A 24,689-nucleotide genomic window follows, 5' to 3' on the forward strand; every position below is an offset into this window, starting at 1 on the left:
CCTGTGAAAACAAATCACAGGCATTTTACTCGGGTGGGATTCGAACCCACGACCCTCGCAATTCTAGAGCAATGTCATACCAACTAGACTAGAGAATAAGGAATGTTACGTACAGGAGTATGACATTTCGAAACAAAATAACTTTAAATTTACATCTGAGCTCCATTTGAAAATTAATGAATAATTGTGATTATGCAAGTAAGTATCATCATAGAACCTGGATAAATATCACCAGGTTATTACACACATGGTCTTCCATCCATATGAAATCTATTGAGAGAGCACGCACAAATGCAGGAACTGGGTGAGAGTTAAAAAACACTGCACACTATTGGTAATTGTCAAAGACCAGTCTTTTCACTTGGTGCATCTCAACATATGCATAAACTAACAAACCTGTGAAAATTTGAGCTCAATTGGTCCTCGAAGTTGCGAGATAATAATGAAAGAAAAAACACCCTTGTCACACGTTGTTGTGTGCTTTCAGATGCTGGATTTCGAGACCTCAAAAATCTAATTCTGAGGTCTCAAAATCAAATTCGCGGAAAATTACTTCTTTCTCGAAAACTACTTCACTTCAGAGGGAGCCGTTTCTCACAACGTTTTATACTATCAACAGCATCCATTACTCATTACCAAGTAATGCTTTATGCTAATAGTTATTTTGAGTAATTACCAAGTGTCCACTGCCTTCTTTGATCATGAGTGACAGCACATCCCCCTCTAAAAAAACAGTTATTCTGTTTGTAAATTTCCCAGTATACTGACTAAAAATTTGGTAGACCTCGCATCGAAAAACTACACACAAAACCACTATTCCATGCATAATTATATACCGGTTAAATTATTACTATTTATGGATTAATGTATCTACATTTCTTGAAAACTGGCCTTACTGATAAAAATAAGAAAATCTACATTTGCACAAATTTTTGTTTCAACTCTGAAAACAAACTAAATAAACAATTGCAGATGTACATGTGCTTGAACTGTATTACACCACATGATGAAATTGTATTACACAGGATTGGTAGAGCTAACAAAATAGTCACAGACAGAGTTTTGTGTTATCAACCATTACAGAACTTTGAAAATGTGGCCTTTATCTTTTGTGTGGGTCAGGAGAAAGAGTGACAAACACGTGCGTTTTGTTGTTAGGTTTCCTTTTAGTTATCTCAAGTATTTTTAAAGAGTTCATATCAGAGGGATAAATGTCAAACAAAATTCTAGTATGAACTTATAGTTAGTAAGCTTTTGGACTAAAATTAAATGTTATGTTTTTCAATCCAATATAATACCTTTAACTAGATACCTTTAATTTGATAGGTTTTTTTAGGTGCCTTTTTTCAGCCCAGACAATTTTAAATTGATTCTAAATCTTGTCTTAAAACCATGCGTATTTACAGAAGGGTTTCTATCCTTGGTTTTCCGTTCTTATCACAGCAGTTTACTGTCTCTCCGTTGCAGTCACATCTTCCATTCTCCTGATCAATGATTCGAATCATCGTAGGATCCGCAACAGTCACGCCCGGCTGCACAGTAGTCGTCCTGAGATCACCGTTGGGTAGTGGCTCCTCGCAAGGACACGTGCCGTCTTCAGTTCTCCAGTAACAGTATCGTCTTCCTCTGTTTGTGAACAGATTGCCATGACAACCCCTCGTGGCAGCCGGGATGATGATATCCGACCACGGGATCGGTCCGTCAACTTCGTCCCGCCCGGGATTATCGTAAACAGCGGAACCATCAACTTGAAGTACTGGTTTCCAGTTTGGTTTTATGGGTGGTCCCCCACCCCATAGGCGGATGTTCCCATTGGGATGCAGGCAGCGGTAATAAAACAACATCACGACGAGTCCCAAGAAGAATCCGCCCCAGACGAAGACGAGCGCTGGAAGACCGTACCCCCTCTGTTGTCCGTCATGGTGATACCACAATGCGAACATGATCGTGTTCTCCACGAAGATAATGGTGTAGAAGAAGAGTGCTCTGTAGCGAGTGCGTCCCTCCTTCATGTTGAAGAAACAGAAGATGTGGATGATGCCGATGACAGCGTCGAACAGCACCTCCTCGAGTCTCGTCGTGCAGAAGTCGGTGTCTTGATAGACCAACCACAGGGTCATCCCGACCCAGTGGATGCCTATTAAGGGGAAGATCAACCACTTATAGTACGAGGCGAACAAGGCCAGTGAGATAACCCGTGCCGTTATGGTGAAGGTACGCCAGATGATTCGGAAGGTGAGACCCACGTAGCCGAGATTATTCTTATTGCTGCAGGATTCTCGGAGGGCTTTGTGGTAAGCCTCAAGACCCCAGGAGAGGGAAGCCAGTGAGATGATTGCAGAGGAAACTGTTGTCAAAAGAGAAACAAATACATGTAAGCAAAAAAATTAAAATTGATCATGTACACAACATGTCCTGACGATGACTAGAGTGTACATCTAGCCCTACAAGTAACTTCTCAACTATACCACGACTATGGCGTTTGAGTGGGTTCGAGTCCCAGTCGTGACACTTATTGCTGCGTCCTTTGATGGGACGTAAAGCCGTTGATCCCTTAGGTTGTGTAATGCCTGTAAAAAAACCAGTGCATATCGTAAAGAGAAGGGGCTCACCCCGGTATTCCTGGTTAGATCGGCAGCATATTGCGCCACATCACCTTGAACCATTTCATGTGCTACATGTATAAACGATTAGGTTTTTTGCTTCAATACGTTGCTCCACATACCTTGCAGAAAATAATACAGAGTACTTCGATACGCCCCTAGGGGTGTGATAAAGCGCTATATGAGAACCTAGTATTACTATTTTTATTATTACCCGTCAGCCAGTAGATGTCCGATTGCTGGGTCATGATGTACACCTGTAGAACAAGCTGTGGTGCAGCCTCCATGAAGGCTTCTAGGAGCCTGAGCATGGTGATGTCTCGATACTCGTATATACTCAGGTCGTAGTAATCAGGATGCTCGTGACTCCTCCAACAGTACTTAATGGTTCGCCAGTATCTACAAGGTGCAATTATAGACACTGTATTAAAGGGAAGGTGCACCTTTGGTAATTACTCAAAATAATTAATAGCATAAAACCTTACTTGGTAACGAGTAATGGGGAAAGGTTGATAGTATAAAACATTGTGAGAAATGGCTCCCTCCTGAAGTGACGTAGTTTTCGAGAAAGTAGAAATTTTCCGCGAATTTGATTTTGAGACATCAGATTTAGAATTTGAGTTCTCGAAATCAAGCATCTTAAAGCACACAACTTCGTGTGACAAGGTTTTTTATTCTTTCATTATTATCTCGTTACTTCAATGACCAATTGAGCTCAAAATTTCACAGGTTTTTGATTTTATGCAAATGTTGAGATACACCAAGTGAGAAGACTGGTCTTTGACAATTACCAATAGCGTCCGGTAGTAGAATATAAAGCAAGACAAGTTCTCAAAAGAACAGAATCTACCCACCAAATAGATACACACATGGTGTTACTGCAAACCAAACATATACAGAAACATGTACATATATATGCGTACAATGGTATCTCATTTGACAAACCCTGCAGCCGATTTCACGAAACGCTAGGATTAATCCTAACTCGGGTAATGACGATGGGTTCAATGCGTCCTAACGTCTATAGATGCGGAACTTAACTCGTCCCAAGACCTAAGATTAACCCTAAGTTAGGAAGAGCTTGGCGAAATCGACGGCTGTCATGACTGCAGAGTTTATTACTGGCTGTACACAGCAGTAATAGATATCTATAAAACAATATGCCAGCATATGCTGACAGCAGCCCTCACTGCAGGGTAAAGAAGATTAGGTTGCGTCATGCACTGCAAACTGTTTTATTCATGAAGAAGGGAAAGTTTATATAAAATGTTTTTTTTTTTAATTTGAGCATGCTTGTTTTAAACCATTAAAGGCACACGTTGCCTTGGATCGGTCGAGTTGGTCATTAAAAAGAGATTGTAACCGTTTGTTTTAACATGCATGATTACAAAGATATTTTAAAAGAAGAATATAATGATCCACACAAATTTTCCTCAAAATTGAATGTGGTTTTCATTTTACTTTGCGAACTATAATCGGCCATTTATGGGACATGAATTTCACTTTAATCCAGACAAAGTTACTTTTCCAGTGTACATGTATGTAATAGTAATATCCTGTGTGAAAGTGTGATAGTTTGTTTTGTAAGTTACACCCAGTTCATACAAACTATCCGGATGAATACAAATTATGTTTGGACTTGGCTTTTACATAGTTTTGAAAAGACTCCAGGTTATTTTTGAAATCTAGCGAATATTAAGACTTGTCCAATAATTTTACGAACTTAAAAAAAACAATCTATCTTTGGGTTTTTACCACCGTATCCTCATTTATGGTGACAAGGAATAATGTTTTCACTCGCACGGTGAACTAGTGAACAAGGGATTTGACTCGCCCATATTTGGCTACCCTGCGATCGTTAATTTCAAAACCTGACATCAAGAGGGAAACACCTTTTATTAAATAAATGAGATATCATCTCCTTTATACTCTCCTCTATCTCCTCTGTACTTGAATTGTTTTAAAGACCTACATGTATGTTCGTGCGTACACACAACCAACATTCAGATCTACATGTACATGGCAAACTGAACACACTTGTTGTACAAACATAGAAGACGCTGTGACAAGTGTTATTTTCCCACCGACATCCCGACGTGGGATCCGTGGAACAGAATTAAAAAGTGCCCTCTATGTTTATTCATTAAAAACATACAGTGTACGATGCGCTAACATCTGACCGTTGGTTGTGTGCGTGTGCGCTGTAGTGTCCAACACACTCCAACACAACATTGAGCAGTACACAAGTGCTGATGCTCAATGGTGTGTTGGAGTGTATTGGACACTACATGCGCAAACACCATGGTCCTTGAAACAAGACTAACATTGTACCTTTTCAACGCTCCAAGCTGCAGAATGTGCACAATCAACCACACGAACCAATCCCATATCCGTTTCAGAAACGAGACATGCTTTGGTTTGAGACTGTGTTGAGAGTCGATGACGAACCATCTAAAGCTGAAGTACTGGATGGTTATTGAAGGAATGATGACGAAGGCGAATGTCAGACCACTCCAGAAGTAATCGTGAAGCAGGATGTATTGAAAACCTAGATCATAAAAGGCAGGAAACGATCTTTTTTAGTACCCTGTACAGTTAACAATTTCCCTTGTTCATCAAAATGCTAAAATCTTTTGTGTTGTTTTTTGAAAACATGTGTTTTCTTTCACAAAAAAAATTACAGTAATATACCCTTACACTAAACGAACAGTAACTATAAAATGACACATGACCAAATATGAAAACTGGACCCAGTTTCATAAAGCTGTCAAGCAGAACATTCTGCTAAGCAATTTTCTTGGCTAAGCAAGAAATGATTGAGGAACCAGTCACAGTAATGGTAACTGTATGGTGTTCTGGCTGGTAACCTATTTTTGCTGAGCAATAGTTTTTTTGGCTTAGCAAAATTTGTGCTTACAGGCTTTACAAATATAAGCCCTGGGACTGGGATCAAGAGATCACCATATTTGTATTGTGACATCACACTTTGTTTGGCAATTAAGATTGATTCAGAGTTAAAGATCAATCTTAAATCTATGTAAATTTGAGCCCCCTGATCTGTTTCTTACCAACAACTATATCCGTGATTAGATCAGCCATGTAGGTCACCATCCCAACAAATAAGAACAGCGATTCCAGAATGACAAAATAGCGCTTGATCACAACGACCTTCTGCTTGGGCTTTACTTGCTGCTGCTGCTGATTCACTGAGGGGTTGACGGGGCGTGGTGAGGTACCAGTTGGGTGTGGTGAGGGTCCACTTGGGTGTGGTGAGGGTTTAGCAGGGTGTGGTAGGGGATCAGCATGGTGTGGTGGGGGATTTTCTCGCCGTGGTGTGGGACCAGAGGGGTGTGGTGAGGGGCCACTTGGGTGTGGTGAGGGTTTAGCAGGGTGTGGTAGGGGATCAGCATGGTGTGGTGTGGGACCAGAGGGGTGTGGTGAGTGATCATCATATTTTTGGGAAGGTTTTCCCCTCGAATTACTCATTATGATCTGATCAATTCTTTGACATGCCTAAAACTGCACCAAAGTTATCTGGGGAAAAAAATCAAGAAAATTACTGATCAATTTACAATTTCAGATGACAATCGAGGCACATGACCCAATGAAACTGACTGGGCAGTTTGACCGTGGTCAAGTGGTTGAACTGCAAGACTTCAATTACACAAGGTTGTGGGTTCGAATCCCCAAGCTAACCACTGTAAACACAATGACTAGATAGAATATAAATATTGCTGTCTTGTTAATGTTACTGAATCACAACTTCTTGATTAGTGCGATTCACATGATTCATAATCATACGTTTTTCTCCTACTCCAGTCAGATGAAGTTATTGTTACAAAAGTATGGGAAGAGTTTCCGTATGGCACCACCAATTTTTTATTAGAAATGAAATAACTAGTATCTAATTAACCTCAATGAGATATCCCTTTTTGTAAAAATGAGTAAAAAAAAGTGGTGGCGCTGTAAGGAAGTTATATCCTTCGTTGTAAACTTGTATGATATGATGTCGATGGGCTTGGCTGTTGTTGCCAACTTGGCGTTTGTCCCCTTGTGGGAGTTTTGCTGAGTTCCCTTGATATGGGAAGATTATCTAAGTAAACTAACTACCATGACTACATGAACTAACTATTAAACAAACACAGACGTAATGTACTAATGTCGTCTCCCAGACCAGAGATAGCGGAACAAACCTCACTCATCATACTCATAACTAATCCCTATGATCAAACCTCACTCATCATACTCATAGTAACTAATCCCTATGATCAAACCTCACTCATCATATTCATACTCATAAAGTCATATAGTATGACTTTATGAGTATGATGAGTGAGGTTTGATAGTTCTAGGTAGGGAAAAGTTTCCGTATGGCGCCACCACTTTTTCATTCGATATGAAAAAATATAGTATTTAATTTACCTCAATGAGATATCCCTTTCTGTAAATATGAGTGAAAAAGTGGTGGCGCCATACGGAAAGTTATCCCTAGGTAGAACTCACATGACTCATCAGGAGTAGAGTAAACCACGGAGGTCTAATTCTACATGTACCTCGATCCCCACCCTCCTCCTCACGTGACCACAGCACAGATATGGATATGACTGACTGAATTGTCAGCACAAAGTTCAAGTTGTGACCTCACTACTCAGCCTTTCAGTTTCACACATCTACCTCCATATGCACATAACAACACCTCGGTACCTCCTGCATGTCCTGCTTGCCTGCGTGCATGCTGCTTTATTATCAACAAACAAACGATCAAACAAACATTTTGCACAACTTTGCTCACCTGTCCTAACTAACAAAATAAACCAACGTAGAGAAACCCCTCTTAGAACTCAAGTTGTGTGGTAATTGTGGAATCGGCAAGTAACGATTTAATAACAAGTGAACCAAAATAAATACATTACAGACTGGCGTGTCACACTCTGCACGTCAGTCACCCAGCAAACCAGCCGCCCATCTATTTTTATCGGCGCCAGAGACAGGATCACGCCCTCAAGCGGTTTCTAATTGCACTCAAAAGCGACGGCTGTTACATGTCGTATTTTCGTAGTCTCGAGCGTTTGGGGAGGGGAGTGGTTGAGTAGCTCTATTAAAAGGGATGGTTTGTGGTATTATTGTTAAAAGAAGTAAAAATGCGAATCCTTTGATTTTTGTTTGATTCATAAATATGTTTAGCTAATTTTTATTCGATTTTTATGAGAGGAAACTATTTTGTTATGTAATAGATCATTAAAAAAAACATATAGAGAAGAATTATGCCCACCAAAAGATAAATCTTAGAAACTATCACCTTTACAAATTCAATTCAATTCAATTCAATTCAATTCAATTCAAGGAAATTCAAGAAATTAAATTCAAGGAAGGCTATTATGCAATACACAAAACAATTAAACACACAGTCATAAATAAACAACTGAAAGTAAATTAGATTAATTGATAATAAAAAACACATAATAAACCACAATGGAATCAAACTGAACAATTGAAAAACAAAACTTCATCAAAAGAAAATAATATCACAAGAATCAAGATTTTGAAACTCCTCATGAACGATCGAGTAAAAAAACAATAAACTCGAGATCCCATATCCAGCAGCATGAGTGCAATGCCTGAAAAAGGGGGGGGGGGGGGGGGGTGGGTGTCCCTGAAAAGGGAGGGGCGGTAATTTGGGGGTTACAAAATGAATTTAACCACAAAACAGTGAAACGTAAAAAGTAAGAAGACACCCAGGTCAAAATTCCAGTTGAACCTAGTTAACTGGGGTCAACTGGTTCAACTGGATAGTGACCAAAGCCGTCCATTTTCCATATTAACCAACTGGTTTGGACTAGGTTTAACTGTGTTCAACTAGGTTTAAATTATAAACCAGTTGGTGTCTGTCCGTTTTCCATATTAAACCAACTGGTTTTAACTGTGTTTAACTAGTTTATTAACTGGTTTTCAACTAGTTCCAGTTAAACACAGTTTAACTAGGTTCAACTAGAATTTAGACCTGGGCATCACTGAGGCCATCACTTGTCATTATTACATTGTAAGACATCACTGAGGCCATCACTTGTCATTATAACATTGTAATGCCCCCCCCCCCCGGGCCCCCGCCCCAGCCCACACACACGTTATGAATGGGCTATTTCTTTGTGGCTTTTTATTGGTTTGTTCTTGGGGGCTTGGCCTTATAGTCTGTCAAAGACATGCGTGTGTTATCAATAAAGAATGAAGTCAAGTTACCTGACAAAATAATATTAACTGCGCATGCGTAGCTAATCTTTGCAGCGGTCTTGCTTGGTACATGGTGCAGTGGTGGTGCATGGAGAAAGATAGTTGTCGTAATTCGTAAAATTGTTGACAATTGAAAGTTCCTTATTTTGGTAAGTATGATCATGGAGGTAGATGGAGCAAGTTTAGGGATACCTTTTCCAAAAAAACCTGTCGCCGAAAGTGGCCCTGCATTCTATAGTTACTCCCGAATTGTCTCAACCCAGCAAAGTCCTGAGTTGTTGAAGTGCGGTCGGGGTGAGAAATAAAATTGTTGTCACGAGGGCGATGTTTCTTTCTAATTCTATGTCTCTCTCCTGCTCTGCCGCCGGCCGCCGTGGGGGCGCGCGCCGGGGGCGTCCCACCCGGCCCATCCACCCGACATGTCCGGCCGAGTTGATGCGTCGCAAGAGTCATCTCACCCCAGCAAATTGCCCTCTTCAAATCAATCAAAGACTCGGGGCTAGATAAGCATGCTGGTTCACCGTCTACTTTATCTGTTTTAACAACTTTACTGAATTGCAACAATAATTATTTACAATGCAATACCATTCAAATAGCTAGCACAATTTTGTTTTAAACAAGTCATCAAAATTTACCTAGCGAGTCGTAATTTGCTCATTTTTCGAGAAATGTAAAAAAAAAATTACACTGTGCGACCGATCCAGTGTCCTTCTCTGTAGGCCTGCTCTTTCTGCGTTCTTCGAGTTAACCAGCTGAGTGAGGATAGACAACTTAACAATCTCCTGCTACAGCAAACTAAATAATGTCTCCGTCATTATTTCTGCATCTAGAGAAATCTCTGTAGCATAATATTTCTTGTTATTGTTATTCTGGTGCATTCTGAACAAAATGTTCTACTTGGATCTGCATCTGCATCTGTCAGCTACTGTACAAACGCCTGGTGTGGCTATCCTGTACAGAAATGGATGGGTGCATTGTTAATATTACATTGGGAGCTGAGTGTTACGTTGTCGCAACTAAAAATTACATGTTGATGTACCAAAATTTAACATTCTTTAGTCAAAATAATTTAGTTGGCAAAGCATCGCACTGGTCCAGAATGGGAACGTTGGCCTAGCCCTAGACCAACTTTTCCTATTATCATTTTTTTTCCAAAGGATTCAATGAAGTAATTTCACTAAAAATGGGCGTTGGTTAAGGTCAGGTCAGGTCAGGTCAGGTCAGGTCAGGTCAGGTAGGGACTGTAAACACAATGCAAGGCTCCAGTTAACAACATGGGCCATCCCAACTACAGTTGGGGTGTCGTGGCCGAGCGGATAAGAGCATCGGACTCAAGTTCTGGTGGTTAAGTCATTGGGATGTGGGTTCGAATCCCAATCATGGCACTTGTGTCCTTGAGCAAGACATTAAAACCATAATTGCTTCTCTCCACCCAGGGGTAAAAAGGGTAACTGTGAGGGCAGACGTGGTTTTTGTGAATGATTACATTAGCTTGGAGTGCGGTAATTCACAGCACGGCTGTAGACCCCTACACGTAAACTCCCCAGGGAGCTGACATAGTTTAAGCACTGAGGAATAAGTTCTTATTCCTCCATGCTTTAATGAAGTATGCCCCATTGATTAGGGGAATGTCAGAAGCGCTTTGATACAGGCTGTGTAAAGCCCTTATAAAAATTGCTTATAAATTATTGTGGAAATTCAGCATAAAAATCAAATTATAAAAAAAAAATACATTTGGACCTACATGTACATGTACATGATGTACTCTGGCTTTGGGGATTCCCCAATAATGAGTTTGCACAATGATAGCTTTATGTATTCAGTAATTGGAGATGTTTGCAATTGTGTGGATTCTAAAGGTGCTTTAAAGATAAGAATGGCTTCTGACTGGCACCCCTGAACAAATGTTGACTAACTGTGAGACTGTCAACAAAAGGCTAGGGTAGATGTCTCAGTTGGTAGAGTGCTTGTACTCTACCTATAGGCACTCGCACAGCTTCTTCCTTAGACACATTTAAATTGCAACTAAAAACCTATTTGTTACCTAAGTCACTTTAATTAGGCACTCTTTTGATCCTTTTCTTTGTAGAAAACTTCTTTGTTTTGATTTATTTTCCTCTCGGATTAGTTGTCTAGATAGATGGAGCTATATAAATGCTTATTATTAAATTATTATTATCAAATATGTTTTTAAAATATACATCAAATAGACATTAACAATGAGGATATTAAACGAAAAATTATTATTATTATTGTCAAAAAATACATTGGTAAAAACCCAGAAGGCACGACTAAGTATTTAAGTATAATGAAGATAAATATAATAATCCAGTTTGTTTTGTGTTTATCTTTGACAGTCAATGATGGCAGCTCTGTTCCAGAGGACTGTCAGTGCAGTTTTTAAACTGTCACATCGCGGAAGTCCGTGTAGTTACATTCGATGTCTATCCACAGCGTTACCACATCGACAGGAATTTGGTGGATCTTCAACACTGGACAATCCACGAGTTCTGATCACGGGTATTTCTGCCATTTTTGTCAATCCATTGGTGTTTGTTATTTTTTTTTCAACTGTTTCCATTTCTTTAAATAATAAGTAGTTTTACTTTTCAGTATTTTGGATTTTTTTTTTTTTTTACAGTCCAGTTTAATTTCTTTAGGCCTATCTAATTATTATTTACATTTTCATGGATAAGTGATTAACAATGTTGTGATACTGTCTTCAACGCATTATATTCTTATTTTTCTAAACAAGATACATCATAATTTATTTTAATTTATTGTACTGATTTGATTGGCCGAGATCAAAGTATTGGGTCAACCAGGTAATTAATTATGTGAGGTCAAAGAAATAACAGAAGGGGTAATTAGCTGGCCCTAAACTTGGGCCAGTGGCAACCCTGTGCACTGAGGCTGTTACTGTTCAAGTGATTAACAGTACAGTGTAAAATATAACAGTATCAGATATACAATTTCCCACAGAGATTCAAATCGGATACAGTCGGCCTATGCTACTATCGACGAAAAGTGATTTTGAGTTTTCCAAGTTATTTAATGTTTGCTTTGTGTCCCATCAGGTGCCTTGGGTCAACTAGGACAGGGACTCGCCAAAGTCCTTCGCAATAAATACGGACGAGATAATGTCATTATGTCTGACATCATTAAAGCACCGAAACACATTCTTCAAAGTGGTAGGTAAAAGTAAGACGTTAGTAAGTTCAAATTTCAATATTGTCTGAATTAGTGTTACAACGACCAGTGTTGTAGCCACGGTGGGCGATGCAGGGTGGGCGGTGCAGGGTGGGCGGTGCAGGGCGGGCCTGCCCAGGACTCACAATTTTTGCCGGGCACTCTGAGAAAAATACATTATGCCTCCCACCACAGATTTCAAATATTGTCCACTTTGCATTGATCTGAGACACAGCTAATGATGAGGAGAATCAAATGTCACAGAGAAAGAACACAATCAAAAGTCCATTCAACTTATTGCATGGCCCCATAACACGAACAGTTAGGGAATCTGGCCCCACTTCAGCAATAATGGCCCAATATTTAAACATGAATAATTTTGTTGATCCCTCTTGCCCTCAGTAGACTTAAAAAAAAAGAGTTATTTATTGCCCACCACTAAAATTGGTCTAGCTACAACTCTGACAACGACTTCTTTTATTTGGTAACAAATCTCAAAGACCAGTCTTCTCACTTGGTGTATCTCAACACATGCATAAAATAACAAAGCTGTGAAAATTTTAGCTCAATCGGTCTCGAAATCAAATTTGATGAAAATTACTTCTTTCTCGAAAACTACTTCACTTCAGAGGGAGCCGTTTCTCACATAGTTTTTTTACTATCAACCTCTCCCCATTACTCCTTACCAAGTAAGGTTTAGTGCCAATAATTATTTTCAGTATTTACCAATAGTGTCCACTGCCTTTAAAAATAGTTTTAAAAATAGTTTTGCTATCAACAGGTGCAGTTCTTCTCACCAAGTAGGTTTTTTTTACGGTCACTATTTTGTGGAATACTTACCCTTCCTTTAAAAAAGCATGTATTCTGAATGTCACATTTTTTGGGCCTTTTTAAAAGGATTTCACTTCACATTTTGAATTCCAGGGCCGTACTACTTTGCGGATGTTTTAGACTTCAAGAACCTACAGCAATTGATTGTGACAGAGCGCATAGATTGGCTGGTTCATTTCAGTGCCCTGCTCAGTGCAGTAGGAGAACAGGTGAGATAATGTGCACAAAGAGGAAAACTGCTAAAAACCGTGCCAAGTTTCAAGCATCACTTTACATAATACATGACCCGACTAAGAACATCGAACTCAAGCTCTGGGGTATCTGATCAGCAGAGTGTGGGTTCGAGTCCAAGTCGTGACACGTGTGTCCTTATGCAAGACACTTCACCATTATTGCTGTGTCCTTTGAATGAGACATAAAGCCGTAGGTGTTTTGTGTAATGCACGCCAAAGAATGCAGTGCCCTCATTGTTGTGAGAAAGGGGTTCGCCACGGTGTTCCTGGTCTGATCGGGAGCATGGTGCTACATGTATAAAGGAATAGGTCTCATACTTCAAAACGTAGCTCCACATAATGTACCTTGCAGGACAAAATACCAAGCACTGCGATACGCCCCCTAGGGAATAGGTCTCATACTTCAAAACGTAGCTCCACATATGTACCTTGCAGGACAAAATACCAAGCACTGCGATACGCCCCCTAGGGAATAGGTCTCATACTTCAAAACGTAGCTCCACATATGTACCTTGCAGGACAAAATACCAAGCACTGCGATACGCCCCCTAGGGAATAGGTCTCATACTTCAAAACGTAGCTCCACATATGTACCTTGCAGGACAAAATACCAAGCACTGCGATACGCCCCCTAGGGAATAGGTCTCATACTTCAAAACGTAGCTCCACATATGTACCTTGCAGGACAAAATACCAAGCACTGCGATACGCCCCCTAGGGAATAGGTCTCATACTTCAAAACGTAGCTCCACATATGTACCTTGCAGGACAAAATACCAAGCACTGCGATACGCCCCCTAGGGAATAGGTCTCATACTTCAAAACGTAGCTCCACATATGTACCTTGCAGGACAAAATACCAAGCACTGCGATACGCCCCCTAGGGAATAGGTCTCATACTTCAAAACGTAGCTCCACATATGTACCTTGCAGGACAAAATACCAAGCACTGCGATACGCCCCCTAGGGAATAGGTCTCATACTTCAAAACGTAGCTCCACATATGTACCTTGCAGGACAAAATACCAAGCACTGCGATACGCCCCCTAGGGAATAGGTCTCATACTTCAAAACGTAGCTCCACATATGTACCTTGCAGGACAAAATACCAAGCACTGCGATACGCCCCCTAGGGAATAGGTCTCATACTTCAAAACGTAGCTCCACATATGTACCTTGCAGGACAAAATACCAAGCACTGCGATACGCCCCCTAGGGAATAGGTCTCATACTTCAAAACGTAGCTCCACATATGTACCTTGCAGGACAAAATACCAAGCACTGCGATACGCCCCCTAGGGAATAGGTCTCATACTTCAAAACGTAGCTCCACATATGTACCTTGCAGGACAAAATACCAAGCACTGCGATACGCCCCCTAGGGAATAGGTCTCATACTTCAAAACGTAGCTCCACATATGTACCTTGCAGGACAAAATACCAAGCACTGCGATACGCCCCCTAGGGAATAGGTCTCATACTTCAAAACGTAGCTCCACATATGTACCTTGCAGGACAAAATACCAAGCACTGCGATACGCCCCCTAGGGAATAGGTCTCATACTTCAAAACGTAGCTCCACATATGTACCTTGCAGGACAAAATACCAAGCACTGCGATACGCCCCCTAGGGAATAGGTCTCATACTTCAAAACGTAGCTCCACATATGTACCTTGCAGGACAAAATACCAAGCACTGCGATACGCCCCCTAGGGGTGTGATAATAATAATAACAATAATAACATGTATTTAGAAACGCTCCCCATAGAACAAATATATCACAGCGCTTGCAACAACTGAAAATGCACAATAAAAAACAAAATCTTATCGGAAAAGCTACATACACAATGTTTGAACAACATGAGAAAAAAGAGAAAAGCTTAAACAGGGAAGAGATATGTTTCAGAAGTTTTTTTAAATGGTTCTATGGATTTTGTGGCTTTAATGAAAGAAGGGATGTGGTTCCATTCTGTGGATGCAGTTACAGTGTGATAAATTGCTATAAGAACCTAGATGTATTATTATTATCATAATTCACGTGGATAAGTTTGATATAATTAGTGCACTGTGGCATGAGTGACGACTAATTAATAACAATAATGAATAATGTTTTTCTTCACCCAGGATGTACCGCTTGCAATCAAGGTGAATATACAGGGTCTTCACAACGTCATGGAGCTTGCCAAGATGTATCAGCTTCGCATCTTCTGTCCGAGTACAATCGGAGCTTTCGGGCCAGAATCCCCACGCAATCCAACACCAGATTTGACCATACAGAGGCCGAGGACAATCTATGGTGTTTCAAAAGTCCATGCTGAGCTTCTTGGAGAGGTGTGTGTCTGTACCTAATTTTTTTTAGATTTGTTTGGTCGAACAAGATCTTTCCATCATAGATTATTTTTATTATTTGTTTTAAAGCAATTTCACGCCAAGTTAGGCTAAAAGATGCTCTTGGTAAGGGGCTGCAAGAAGTAAAAGTATTTTAGATGAAAATGACTCAGAGGAGGAAATGAAAAACTATTTATTTCATATAACCTGTAAATAATAAATGAAGTAATGACTGTTAATGTTAAACAATAATTGTTATTTCTTTCTGTGACTGGTACCCCAGTCACTTCTTGCGTATCCAAGAAATTTGCTAAGCAGAATATTCTGCTTAACAGCTTGTGCCATTGGGCCAAGACAGTATTGCAAACTTTCAGAATTGGTTTGTGATAAACGATTGTTTGTCTTTACTTTCAGTATTACCACCACCGCTTTGATGTTGACTTCCGATCCCTGAGGCTTCCTGGAGTGATTTCCGGCGATACAACCCCAGGGGGTGGAACGACAGGTCAGTGGCTTTCAACAAAAACATTTCCTTATACAAAGTATTAATAACTTTTACAATAACCATATCAATGCACTTTACACTAATGCCCTGCCATCGATTTAACAAAGAGTAAAGACTAGTCTTTAGCACTAGTCCTTGGAGATATTAAAAACTTAAAGGCAGTGGACACTATTGGTAATTACTCAAAATAAATATTAGCATAAAACCTCACTTGGTAACGAGTAATGGGGAGAGGTTGGTAGTATAAAACATTGTGAGACACGGCTCCCTCTGAAGTGGAGTAGTTTTCGAGAAAGAAGTAATTTTCCACGTATTTGATTTTGAGGTCTATAAATCAAGCATCTGAAAGCACACAACTTCGTGTGATCAGGGTGTTTTTTTCTTTCATAGTTATCTCCCAACTCTGACGACCAATCGAGCTGAAATTTTCACAGGTTTGTTATTTTATGCATATGTTGAGATACAGCAAGTGAGAAGACTGGTCTTTGACATTTACCCATAGTGTCCACTGGCTTTAAGGCTAGTCCAAAGTTAGGACGAGTTACAACATTTGTTTCGTTTATGCTTTCAGATTACGCAGTTTCGATTTTTGACGAAGCACTGTCGTCGGGTGCCTTCAAGTGCTACTTGAAACCTGACACTATCCTTCCAATGATCTACATCGAGGACTGTCTGCGTGGAATTGTAGAAATGTTGGAAGTCTCACCAAAGAAGCTGAAACTGCGAACATACAACATTGCAGCCATGAGCTTCACACCCGAGGAACTAGCGGCTGAGATTCGGAAGTTTGTGCCAGGACTTGAAGTAGCTTATGAACACGATGCACGACAAGCGATAGGTAAGAAGAGTTTCGAATGAGCCTTGGGGCCTTGTCACATGAGGCAACTTTGGGGCAACCAAATGCAGTGCATGCTACACGACCACTTTGGTAGTAATTTTTTCAAACATAGTCTTACCGTTTACAAGAAAACTAGGTGAATATTGAAATGTGAGTGGCTTTTCTTCTTGGAGATTGCCTATAAATTTATACTAATTTTGGTTTTACACATACCAATGTGTGTTAGCACCGTATACTTCTGAGCTCTGTGAAGAAAATTACAGGCATATTACTTGGGTTTGATTCGTACCCCACTTTTGCAATTCTAGAGCAGTGTCTTACCAACTTGACTATCGAGATTGCTTGGTAGCTAGCATTGCCTGTAATTTGCCCTGTGTGACATGGCGGCAAAAGCTGCATTACGCCTTTTGGTGTTAACACTGATAGGCAGGCGTTTACATAAGATTTAGATCATGGTTCTGTTTTCAACAAGTATTATTATTGCCACAAATGGATCTTCCTATAACTTGATCTCGTTATTTGATCCTTTTCAGCTGATTCCTGGCCGCAGAGATTTGACGACTCTGGAGCAAGAAACGACTGGGGCTGGACCCATCATTATGACCTGAATGCACTGGTCAGAATTATGCTTGAAATAGTCGGTCAACGTATCGGTGTCTCCCCAGGTATTGAAGCGCCACTTTCACAAACGAGGTAGAGCTACAGCTGAACAGAGGTATGGGGTATAAGAAAAAATTTGTTATGATAAAGTGAAATATTGATAACTCAACCAACACCCTGCATGAAGGGGACCGCCTTCGTCGCCTCCGTGAAGCATCAGGCCTGATGTCTATCATGGGAAGTTTTCAACTTTATGTCCCATAGTCTTGCGGCCGTTGCCCTGCACTCTTGATGATTAGGCTCCACTCTTCCCAGTCCTTTTCGCCGTCCAGTCCTTGATGTCATCAATCCAGATTCGCCTTGGATGCCCTCACTTTCGAGCACCCTCCACGGACTGTTGGCTGAGTACCCTCCACGGACTGTTGGCCGAGTACCCTCCACAGAGCCATGGGAGGGTAATACTTGCCAGTGTTCCCTTGGCTGTGGTGATGTGGCCAAACCATCAGAGTTTTCTCTTCTTTGCGGTTGTCAGAAGGCATACATTGTGCTTCCCGATGTGACTGATATCAAGCGCTGTGACCTGGGGCCAATTTCATGGAGCCGCGCTTAACGGCCAATTTTGTGCTTACTGTGCAATTTCTATTTCATAGCGCTGCTAACTGTAAGCACACAAAAAGGTATGCTTACCTTCCGGTGCTTACCGCATGAAAATAAATGACGTCATAATGCAAATCCACAGTGAATACGCAATATGGCCGCCCAATTTTTCTGCTAACTTGTGAAATACGCTAAGGCTTAAGCAAATTTTTCTGCGACAGTAAGCACGCAAATTTGCTTACTGAAATTGGGCCCTGGGGCCAATTTCATGGAGCTGCTTAAGCCAAAATGTGCTTAAAAACGAAAATAGCTTGCTTATTTTGCACGGGATACTGGCCAAAATTCAATGCCTTATACATTGCTTGTGACTGGTATTTAGCTGTAGTTTACTTAGTATAACAATTGAGGTGAGTCTTGGCCGGTAATTTGATCTTACTGAGCAATGATTTTTTGCTTAAACAAAATGTCTTGCCCATGATACTGGGCCCTGGGTGTTTGGAGTCATATTCACTAGCAAGCAGTATTTGTGCCATAACAGTATATTTTATAAACAATAGGCCTATAAGTGCCATTAATGTTTTAACTTAATCATGTACAGAGTAGATGTGTTACGTAACTTTGCCAGCTGTTTTTCCGCATATTCAGATACAAGCAACTGTTGAAATAAAGTTTTGTTGCTGATATTTAAGATTTTGTTTTGGGTTTTTATTAACTTGTTTACTGAAAAAACATTTATTTACTCCAGGAGTATCCTACCACTTTACTATCCAGAAAACAATATAATTTATTTTTTCTACGTCCACTTACTGCTGCTACAGAATTATTTGTATAATTTTAATTATTGTTTATTTATTATATTTCTGGGTTGGAAACCAATGATGTCTCATAAGTTAACTTGATCACTGCAGCTCGCAAGCCTGAGGACACCTGTAGACAAGGGTGCTTGCTATGTGAACCTGAACCGGTTTAAAGACAGTGGACACTATTGGTAATATTAATAAGCCACTTCGGAATGTCAGCGGCGCATGTCTGTTACTGCTGACAACGGATTTTGTCTATCTCCCGTAATCTTTTGACAATACCCGCTGGTATTGTCCAAAGGTTAGGTGAGATAGACAAAATGTGTTGTCAGCAGTAACAGACATGCGCAGCTGATATTCCGAAATGGCTAATTGTCAAAGACCAGTCTTCTCACCTGGTGTATCTCAACATGCATAAGCTCAACATGCTTGAGCTCAATTGGACGTTGAAGTTGCGAGATAACTATGAAGGAAAAAAACACCCTTGTCACATGAAGTTGTGTGCTTTCAGATGGTTGATTTCGAGACCTCAAATTCGTGGAAAATTACTTCTTTCTCAAAAATTACGTTACTTCAGAGGGAGCCGTTTCTCTCAATGTTTTTCACTATCAACCTCTTCCCATTACTCATTACCAAGTAAGGTTTTATGCTACCAGTTATTTTGAGTAATTACCAATAGTGTCCACTGCCTTTAATAAGTCAACTTGTCAGATATCTTGTTTACTTAATAAGTAGAATGGAGCTTCATAGGATATTTCAAGTAAAACATTTTTCTAAAACAAGATATTTCAAGGTACACTTTTCTAAACAATAAACGTCCACACAGTTTGAATATGTCTTGCTGTGAATGAAACAATGCATAGGCTTTCAGACTACTGTGTTATTTTAGCTTTTAACTGATGTTTTTTTTTTTAAAATACATTGTAGAAACATCTGACTTGCCTTCCGTTTATTCCAGAGCTGTCCATATTAAATGAATGCAGCTGTTTTCTAATTTTGTTGTTAAAGTTTAAGGTGCATCGTTCACTTTGGAAAGCTTTGTACCTTTGACTCTTTTTTCTGCAAACAGTTGTTTTTTGTGTGTAAATATATCTTAACATACAGTAGAATATATTTTGCACTTTTTGTTGTAATAATTTATTAGACTGGTCCCCTGTCCCCTCTCCCCTGTCCTATGATAAAGTCAGGCTTTGGTCTGAGCAACCCAATGGTTACCTTGGATACCATTGAACTTGCACAAAACAATACTAACCCTATGGATAATTCTTTTGTAGTTTTATAACAAGCTATACAAGTTGTATTACAAAAAAATGGCAAACTAAAACTGATGGAAAAACAGGGTGGAAAGCAACTTATTTATTCACCAACTGTTGGTGTTCAAATGTGAAAAAAGGGCTATTGCAAACTGTTTACGAATAGAATGACCAATGGTGTAAAATACAAACAATATTTTCTAAGATGGCCTCCATGTTCAGACTTAAGCACTAGAAGAGCCTGTTCAAAAGGCTTCAAAGTCGGGTATACTTCTGGTATTTGTCAAAGACCACTATCCTCACTTGGTGTTTCCCAAGATTGGCTCTTTTCACATTTGAAACCTGGACCTTTGAGATAAAATATAAACAAATACCAGAGTAAACTATAAGCTTTAACTGATAATTTCAATGTTGTTAAAAAAACATTTCCCCATTTACACGCTGATCATGTATTTGTTTTTACACTTAAGTCAGATATTTTATAAAAAAAACAAGAGCACTGAAAATGGTGTTCATTTTAAATTTTAAATAGGAGAAATGCAAACGGAAGCTACATTTTGAATAGGAGACTTTCCAACGCTAGGTGGCAGCAGACATACCAGGTAAATTTCCATTGTTTACGTAGTTCTGAACATGCGCATAATTCTGAGAACAATGGATTTACCCGGTAAGTCTGCTGCCCTCTATCGTCCCAGAAAGTCTCCCATTGGTCTGAAGTGCTCCTCTTGAAATAATGGTGGACACCGGTGCCCCTTAAACTGTTTCCTTAAAACAGCCATGTCCATATATTGATGGTTATGGATATTATAGGGTCAAGCCATAACTCTTATTAGTGCAAAACACAGTGGTGTGATAAAATTAGTCTTTCTGAATTTAATATTAAATTAGTCAATGCAATTGTATGCTGGATGTACAGAGTTAGTTTTGTTCTTTCGAAGTATTTTTGAAACATATTAATTTAAAAGCTATTGTGGTAGTGTTTTATAGGGTGTTTTTAAATACCCTATAATAATGAAAGAAAAAACTCCCTTGTCACACACGAAGTTGTGTGCTTTCAGATGCTTGATTTCGAGACCTTTCTTAAATATTATGAGGTCTCAAAATCAACTTCGTGGAAAATAACTTCTTTCTCGAAAACTACGTCACGTCCTAACTCGAGATAAAACTAAACTCTTTGTGAAATCCACCCCAGATGTTAGACCTTTCTTTTGTTGATAAACAAACCGCCTTGGTTGCATGGTCGGCCGAATGTTTGTAAAACACCCAATCGTATTAAAAGACGTTTTTCTGCAAATTTTCAATTAATAAAATACCTCTCATAATTAGTTTTTTTTTTTTTTTTTTTACAGATCAACAAATTTTGTTTCATTGTTACCAAAAATAGCGCGGCGGGCGATTTACTAATTCGCCTTGGTGTGATCATGGAGGTAGAATTGACTAATTTGCACCCGCCAAGGCAGATTAAAGTTTCGTATTATTTTACCCGAGTGATTCACCTTTTCGCCGGGCGAATGAACAAACCCAATCGGGGATCTTTTTGGCATGACTTCCCAAAGTTCTTAATTAATTCGGTAAAAGTGCACGTGCTTTTGTAAATCAAATTAAAGTTTCGCATAAAAATGCAACTTTGGTTCACACACGCCCTCACGCGGTCAAACATAATGCACGGAAATGCGCCCCCATGTGGTCAATGGCAATCGGACATAAAACAGCCGTAAAGTAATCAATTACTTCGCGGTCAACTAAGGTCAACAATTTTCTGCGGCAGCAGAAATACATTTTGTGGTGAAAAAGCACCGCAAAAAGATCGCGTAGACTAGAGCATTTCGACAATGTAAGTGGCAAGAATGTCTGCAAAATGATTATAAAGTACAGGATATTTGTGGACCAGTAACCCTACAGAAAATGGATCTAACTGCTGATGGTATTTTATGTTATTCATCAAATCAATCAATCATGGCGGACGATTGAGCATGATCAGGAGAGATTGATATGAGAGACATCCGTCAAACTCAAACCAAATAAAGAGAACTGACTAATCTCCATTAATGAAGGTAACGTAATGGTTGAATCATGGTTTTCACAGCCGTCCCATCCTAATACTAGACCTAGGCCCAGTGTCTGGGGCGCTAGATTCCTTTTTTCGAAATTTTGATAACCCGATAATATTATTAATATTATAAAATATAATAATGTCAAAATTTCGAAAAAAAGGAATTTAGCGCCCCAGTCACTGGGTCTATTTTATTTAGTCTATACTAGACCTGGAATGTACGGATCCTGCCGAGTATCGACGTACTATAAAGCATGTATAAAGTAGCAATTTAGAAGCCTATTCGCAGTTGCAGCTGCGCATGTCTGTCAAAAGGTCACGGGAGATTTACAAATTGCATTGTCAGCAGTAACAGACAACGACAGACATGCGCCGCGAAGCTGCAATCGTGCGAATAGGCTTATAAAATAGGGCCTACCTTTTTAAGAACACGTTTAAAGTTAATGCTAATTGCTAATTTAACTTTGATAAACTGATAATATAATCTATTTATTATTAATAATTGGGGTACCCCAGTCCTAGAAATATGGGATTGGGATCAGCCTGCTCTGAGACGATAGTGGAACAAACCTCATGTCTTGTCTTTACTGCACAACCCGCCGCCACTAGGCTATAAACGTTTTATCTAGCGCATTATCACAGTCACACCCCGCCCCTAGCTAGGGGGTTCTGGTTCTGGTTCTGGTGGTTTGCTGCACAATCCCCACATATCGGGATGTACACGTGCAGGTGACTGAGCAGCAATGATTTACATGAAGTGAGCCCCTCTGATGATGTTACCCATATCCATAGCTTGAAGTTTACTCTTAAAAATACTAATAGTAGAGACGTATCAAAGTGCTCAGTATTATTTTCTGCAAGGTACATGTGGAACTATACGTATACAGTATTGAACTTTGAAGTGTAAGAGACTTACTCCTTTATGTAGCACCCTATAGAGCTAGCTCTATATGGGTAAAGACCAATCCGACGCCCACTGGGCGCGCAAGTGTTGAGCACCGGGCGGGCAAGTGTTGAGCACCGCGCACCATTTGCTGCGGTGTCTTCAATGCCTGGATTGTGCAAAAAAGACACCGCAGTTGGGAATTTTTAATAGAGGGCGCTACCAATTTTGTTTCGTCGGATTGGTCTATACATATGCTGCCGATCAGACCAGGAACACCGGGGCGAGCCCCTTGCCCTTCTTTTTTTGATAAATGATAAGTGCTCTGGGTTCTTTTATGAGCATTACACAACAGACAGGACCAACTGCTTTACGTCCCATCCGGAGGACGCAGCAATAGTGGCTAAGTGTCTTGCCAAAGTACACGAGTGACGACTCTCGAACCCACACTCTGTTGAACAGAAACACCAGAGCTTGTGTCCAGTGCTCTTATCCACGACATGCCACTATGATTGAAAGAAAGTAAATTTGGGGGTCTTCAATGTAGCTAGTATTTCTGCTAGGCTACTTTAGTAGTCTCTTGCTCATGACTTCTCTCTGTACGACGCAACAACTGTTGTTGATACACCAAGTGAGGATACTGGTCTTTGACGACTAACCAAAAGTGTATATTGCCTTAAAGCAAAGCAAATTTAATGTTTCTCAAACCCTTGTAATCAGTCTTGATTTATACAGTACATTCATGACTATTAGTTTTTCATTTCTTCCCTTATTTAGGTATTGTTTTGAGATGACGACCACATTTTGAAAGTTAAGCAACACCACTTTTCAGCATATGAAAAGGAAAAGAACCACTTCAAGAGAGTGCAACCATGCTGTGACAATCCATTAAAATGACGGACAATCAATCATAATGTGAACATCAATTATTTTTAACAAAGATTTTCTTTTGTGCAATAGCCATTAATCCTTGCCAGTTACAAGTATTCTTAGTGTTCTAGAAAAGTAAGTTTATATCAAAGAAGACGCCAATTGAAAAAAGGTCAATTGATTTTACGACATAAATGTGAAGATTTTCCAGTGACCATATTTAAAGATAATTTGGTCGCGAGAACTCTCCAAGATGGTTTCCGTGGAGAAAAGTGTTTTGATTTGTTTGGGCTTCTTGGCCGTGCTGATCACACCCACACTGGAAGCTGTCAACTACAACGAGCCGAATCTTGAGGAGCCACGTTACAGCTACTCGGGAGAGAATGAAGGGGGTAGACTCACTGGGCATGTCCAGAACTGGGCAACACTGATTCAGAACTACATATTGCAGGTAACTATACCATGTACAAGTAGATTATTTGAATTACATGTTGAGCCAATTTAGATATTTTGTTTATTTTTTACATTTTTATTTGTTTACACGGATTTGTAAACTAATTGATCCTTTGCCAAAGGACACCAAATTATTGGAAATTTTTACATTGATGCAAATATCAAGTGAGGTCATGGCGGCCATGGCTTCTGTTGCCCTTGGTCTTGGCCTTGGTGCCCCTTCAAAAGTTTCCCCTTAGACTTGAAGAGTTAAAATCTCACTTCTCACCAAGAGCGCCGGAAGTACCCTTTGCAAAATGAAAGCGGGGGTACAAATGGATACACAGGAGAGCGGGGGAGTAACCTGCAATTGACTGGCATCCTTGTCCAAGGGAATATCAATATTCGCATTCGTTTGTCAAGACCCTGGCATGATGAGCCATAT

General features: G+C 39.9%; 3 protein-coding genes across 7 annotated transcripts in view; 2 read left to right on the top strand and 1 right to left on the bottom strand.

The window, feature by feature from the left end:
- Positions 1–623: 623 nt before the first annotated feature.
- LOC117304866 (XK-related protein 4-like) lies at positions 624–7,566 on the bottom strand. Of its 3 annotated transcripts, none has more exons than XM_033789495.1 (5): positions 7,517–7,566; positions 5,672–6,137; positions 4,935–5,151; positions 2,818–3,002; positions 624–2,347 (listed from the first exon to the last, which is right to left on the bottom strand). In XM_033789495.1, the coding sequence occupies exons 2-5, from the start codon at positions 6,087–6,089 to the stop codon at positions 1,401–1,403; spliced, it is 1,767 nt and encodes a 588-aa protein (XP_033645386.1). In that variant the 5' UTR covers positions 6,090–6,137; positions 7,517–7,566; the 3' UTR covers positions 624–1,400. The 3 variants fall into 3 exon arrangements, with proteins under 3 accessions (XP_033645386.1, XP_033645384.1, XP_033645385.1); XM_033789493.1 differs by having other exon boundaries at positions 7,396–7,558; XM_033789494.1 differs by having other exon boundaries at positions 7,107–7,558.
- A 1,336-nt stretch (positions 7,567–8,902) lies between these two features.
- On the top strand, positions 8,903–18,004 carry LOC117304519 (L-threonine 3-dehydrogenase, mitochondrial-like). 3 transcript variants are annotated; one of them, XM_033789029.1, is made up of 8 exons: positions 8,903–8,980; positions 11,189–11,351; positions 11,909–12,022; positions 12,945–13,060; positions 15,210–15,416; positions 15,828–15,918; positions 16,490–16,756; positions 17,290–18,004. In XM_033789029.1, exons 2-8 carry the CDS (start codon positions 11,192–11,194, stop codon positions 17,451–17,453), a joined length of 1,119 nt encoding a protein of 372 aa, XP_033644920.1. In that variant the 5' UTR covers positions 8,903–8,980; positions 11,189–11,191; the 3' UTR covers positions 17,454–18,004. The 3 variants fall into 3 exon arrangements, with proteins under 3 accessions (XP_033644920.1, XP_033644921.1, XP_033644919.1); XM_033789030.1 differs by lacking the exon at positions 8,903–8,980 and adding an exon at positions 9,063–9,125; XM_033789028.1 differs by lacking the exon at positions 8,903–8,980 and adding an exon at positions 9,257–9,346.
- Positions 18,005–21,746: 3,742 nt separating this feature from the next.
- The window catches only part of LOC117304609 (voltage-dependent calcium channel subunit alpha-2/delta-3-like), a 28,386-nt gene continuing 25,443 nt past the window's right edge, over positions 21,747–24,689 (top strand). Inside the window, exons 1-2 of the mRNA XM_033789153.1 lie at positions 21,747–22,060; positions 23,720–24,263. Of these exons, the coding sequence (XP_033645044.1) occupies positions 24,066–24,263 (198 nt within the window). The 5' untranslated portion in view covers positions 21,747–22,060; positions 23,720–24,065. The remainder of the gene's footprint in view (positions 22,061–23,719; positions 24,264–24,689) is intronic.

This window comes from Asterias rubens, chromosome 21 (assembly GCF_902459465.1).
Source record: "Asterias rubens chromosome 21, eAstRub1.3, whole genome shotgun sequence".
NCBI classification, from domain to species: domain Eukaryota; kingdom Metazoa; phylum Echinodermata; class Asteroidea; order Forcipulatida; family Asteriidae; genus Asterias; species Asterias rubens.

What these genes read in the sequence shown, in the direction of transcription:
- LOC117304519 (XM_033789028.1), top strand. An exon ending in ATGCTGAGCTTCTTGGAGAG is followed by an intron (nt 15,417 to 15,827) that starts GTGTGTGTCTGT and finishes CTTTACTTTCAG; the next exon opens with TATTACCACCACCGCTTTGA. An exon ending in CCCAGGGGGTGGAACGACAG is followed by an intron (nt 15,919 to 16,489) that starts GTCAGTGGCTTT and finishes TTATGCTTTCAG; the next exon opens with ATTACGCAGTTTCGATTTTT.
- LOC117304866 (XM_033789495.1), bottom strand. Translation starts at nt 6,089, where the DNA reads ATGAGTAATTCGAGGGGAAAACCTTCCCAAAAATATGATGATCACTCA. An exon ending in AATCACGGATATAGTTGTTG is followed by an intron (nt 5,152 to 5,671) that starts GTAAGAAACAGA and finishes TTTATGATCTAG; the next exon opens with GTTTTCAATACATCCTGCTT. An exon ending in GGACATCTACTGGCTGACGG is followed by an intron (nt 2,348 to 2,817) that starts GTAATAATAAAA and finishes TTTTGACAACAG; the next exon opens with TTTCCTCTGCAATCATCTCA.